A 2,443-nucleotide genomic window follows, 5' to 3' on the forward strand; every position below is an offset into this window, starting at 1 on the left:
AACGCCTAAGTCAAACTTTGAAGCTAACATGAGCCTGACTAAACTTAAAACAATGACCGAAATGGAGCAACATAACTTTTCAAATTAAAGAATACGAAGCTCTAAACATAGAAAGAAAGTTGCCGTTCTAATTTATTCATGGTTAAGATTTCCTTGACCTTTTATTAATTAAAAACTACATATAAAAGTTACACGAATACATCACAAGAAGTTACATCAACACATGCACCCATATATTTTCTAATAAACTGCATGGCATTATTAGTTATTAACTCATTATCATATTTTCTTAGCTAGGGATTCAAAGGTTTGTTTAATAACCCTAGAATAAGTCTGATTAGTAGTACTATAACCTCCATCCACCACCAAATTAACTCCGGTCACATACCTTGCACCATCACTAGCTAAATACACCGCCGCCTCCGCCACATCCTCCGCCTCAGGCACCACCCCTTTCAACACCGCAGACTCACACACAATCTCATCCACCACCCTCTTCTCCAACCCCATTGCATTTGTCACCAAAGGGGTCGAAACCGACCCCGGTGAAATACAATTAACCCTAATCCCATGTTGCCCTAATTCAACACACAAATTCTTCATTAACCCGACCACCGCGTGCTTTGATACCGTGTAGGAGTGCGGTGACTCACCCGAAAGCACCGATGCCACACTTGAAGTAAACAATATCACTCCACATTTCGCGGGAATCATAACCCTAGCAGCATGTTTCGCTCCCAAGAACGAACCAAAAACGTTTACATCAAACACGCGCTTAAAGTTCTCATTATCCGACTCTAAAATTGTGAAATCCAAGTTTCCTGGGATACCCGCGTTGTTGAACATGATGTTGAGCTTCCCGAATGTGGAAACCGCGGTGTTGACGACGTTTTTGACGTCGGAATCTTGTGTAACGTCGCAATGGACGTAAATGACATCGTTTATGGAGTTACACGCGAGTTCCTTACAAAGGGAAAGCCCCTTTTCGTCTTGGACGTCAGCGACCAAGACTTTGGCGCCGTGTTTAGCGAATAAGCGCACGGTGCTCTCACCGAAGCCGCTAGCGCCACCGGTGACAATGGCGACTTTGCCTTCTAATCTGTACATTACAAGATGAATATTTTGGATTAGAAAGTTGTTTAGGAATTAGGAATAAGGTTATTATTATTTTATCGAGCCAAGTTCTCGTCAGAAGCGGTCTCTTTATGCCTACGGGGTAGAGGTAATGCTGTCTACATATTACCTTACTCAGACCCTACCATGGCTTTGCTATTTATGAGATTACTAAGTACGATGATGTTATTATTTTAGACATATCTTATAAAGTTATTTATTTATATGTAACAATTTATTTTTGAAATATGTAAATTTTGTAAGTGAACTAGAGTTTGCTTTGTGTATATAGTTTTTCATCAAAACTTAACTAGTAATCACATTTTTCACCAAGTGTAAGATAGTTTGCTTCTCACGCACAATGAAACTTTAAGAGTTCGCTTGTATGAAAAGCGAACTACCTAAAATACATGATTTAGTGACCGGAGAGTTCTTGCTACATACCTCATGTTGGGAATATGACCATTCATCTTGAGTTTGCGGGTAAAGAATGAACGGAACAAATGTAATTTATAGGCCACAATTTCAGAAAAAACCAAAAAATAGTTAATGTTTATTTCCACTTTTGTTCAATTGTCACATGTAATGGTGCAGAACATTATCAATGGAATGCCAGCAGAGAGAAATCTAAAATATTATTAAAATTAATAAGTGATACATTTTAAAATATGTTAGTTAGTTGGAAGGTATATTGTAGATCGGTACTAGTTGATTATTTTTTTTCCTAAGTGATTGACGGTGTGGGCCTATGATATGCGGGTGATTTGGTGTATAACTTCCCATAAGATCACCACCTAGGTTTTCGGGTTCTTGTGGCGGTTTTATGTCATAATATCTAGGGGTGAGCAGAAAACGAATTAACCGAACTGAAATCGAATAATCAAAAAAATCGAACCGAAGCATTAACCGATGGTTAGCTTTTTAGTTTTTAGAAAAACCGATTTTTGGGTTTTGGTTTGGTTTTCTATTTAAAAACACCGATTAATCGAACCTATGTTTTCTACGTGTTTTTTTAAAATGTTATGACTAGAAACAAAACACCAAAACAATCAACAATTGACGGTGATGAATATTATGAAGACTAGAAGAATGCCCGCGCGATGCAGCGGAAAACTGGAAACACGTACTTTGATAATCATGTAACAAATTTTTGGGTGTTCATTATTTTGTTTGAAACTACGAGACGGTTCATCAGTTTGGTTTCACGGTTGAAACCGGAGCTGACCGTACATATTGAAATGCTAATTATTTACTTATTTAGTATGAGATATAATATATATTAGACATAGTTAAAATATATTTAACCAAAGTTTTATTTAATACGAGCAAA

General features: G+C 37.2%; 1 protein-coding gene across 1 annotated transcript; it reads right to left on the bottom strand.

Moving 5' to 3' along the window:
• Window positions 1-225: 225 nt before the first annotated feature.
• LOC143614060 (short chain aldehyde dehydrogenase 1-like) lies at window positions 226-1,610 on the bottom strand. Its single transcript, XM_077087605.1, has 2 exons — window positions 1,558-1,610; window positions 226-1,099 (listed from the first exon to the last, which is right to left on the bottom strand). The coding sequence occupies exons 1-2, from the start codon at window positions 1,581-1,583 to the stop codon at window positions 280-282; spliced, it is 846 nt and encodes a 281-aa protein (XP_076943720.1). The 5' UTR covers window positions 1,584-1,610; the 3' UTR covers window positions 226-279.
• Window positions 1,611-2,443: the final 833 nt, after the last annotated feature.

The sequence above is a fragment of the Bidens hawaiensis genome, unplaced genomic scaffold (genome assembly GCF_021521415.1).
Source record: "Bidens hawaiensis isolate Kalapana, Puna unplaced genomic scaffold, B.hawaiensis_p1.1 tig00038812_1, whole genome shotgun sequence".
Classification (NCBI taxonomy): Eukaryota; Viridiplantae; Streptophyta; class Magnoliopsida; order Asterales; family Asteraceae; genus Bidens; species Bidens hawaiensis.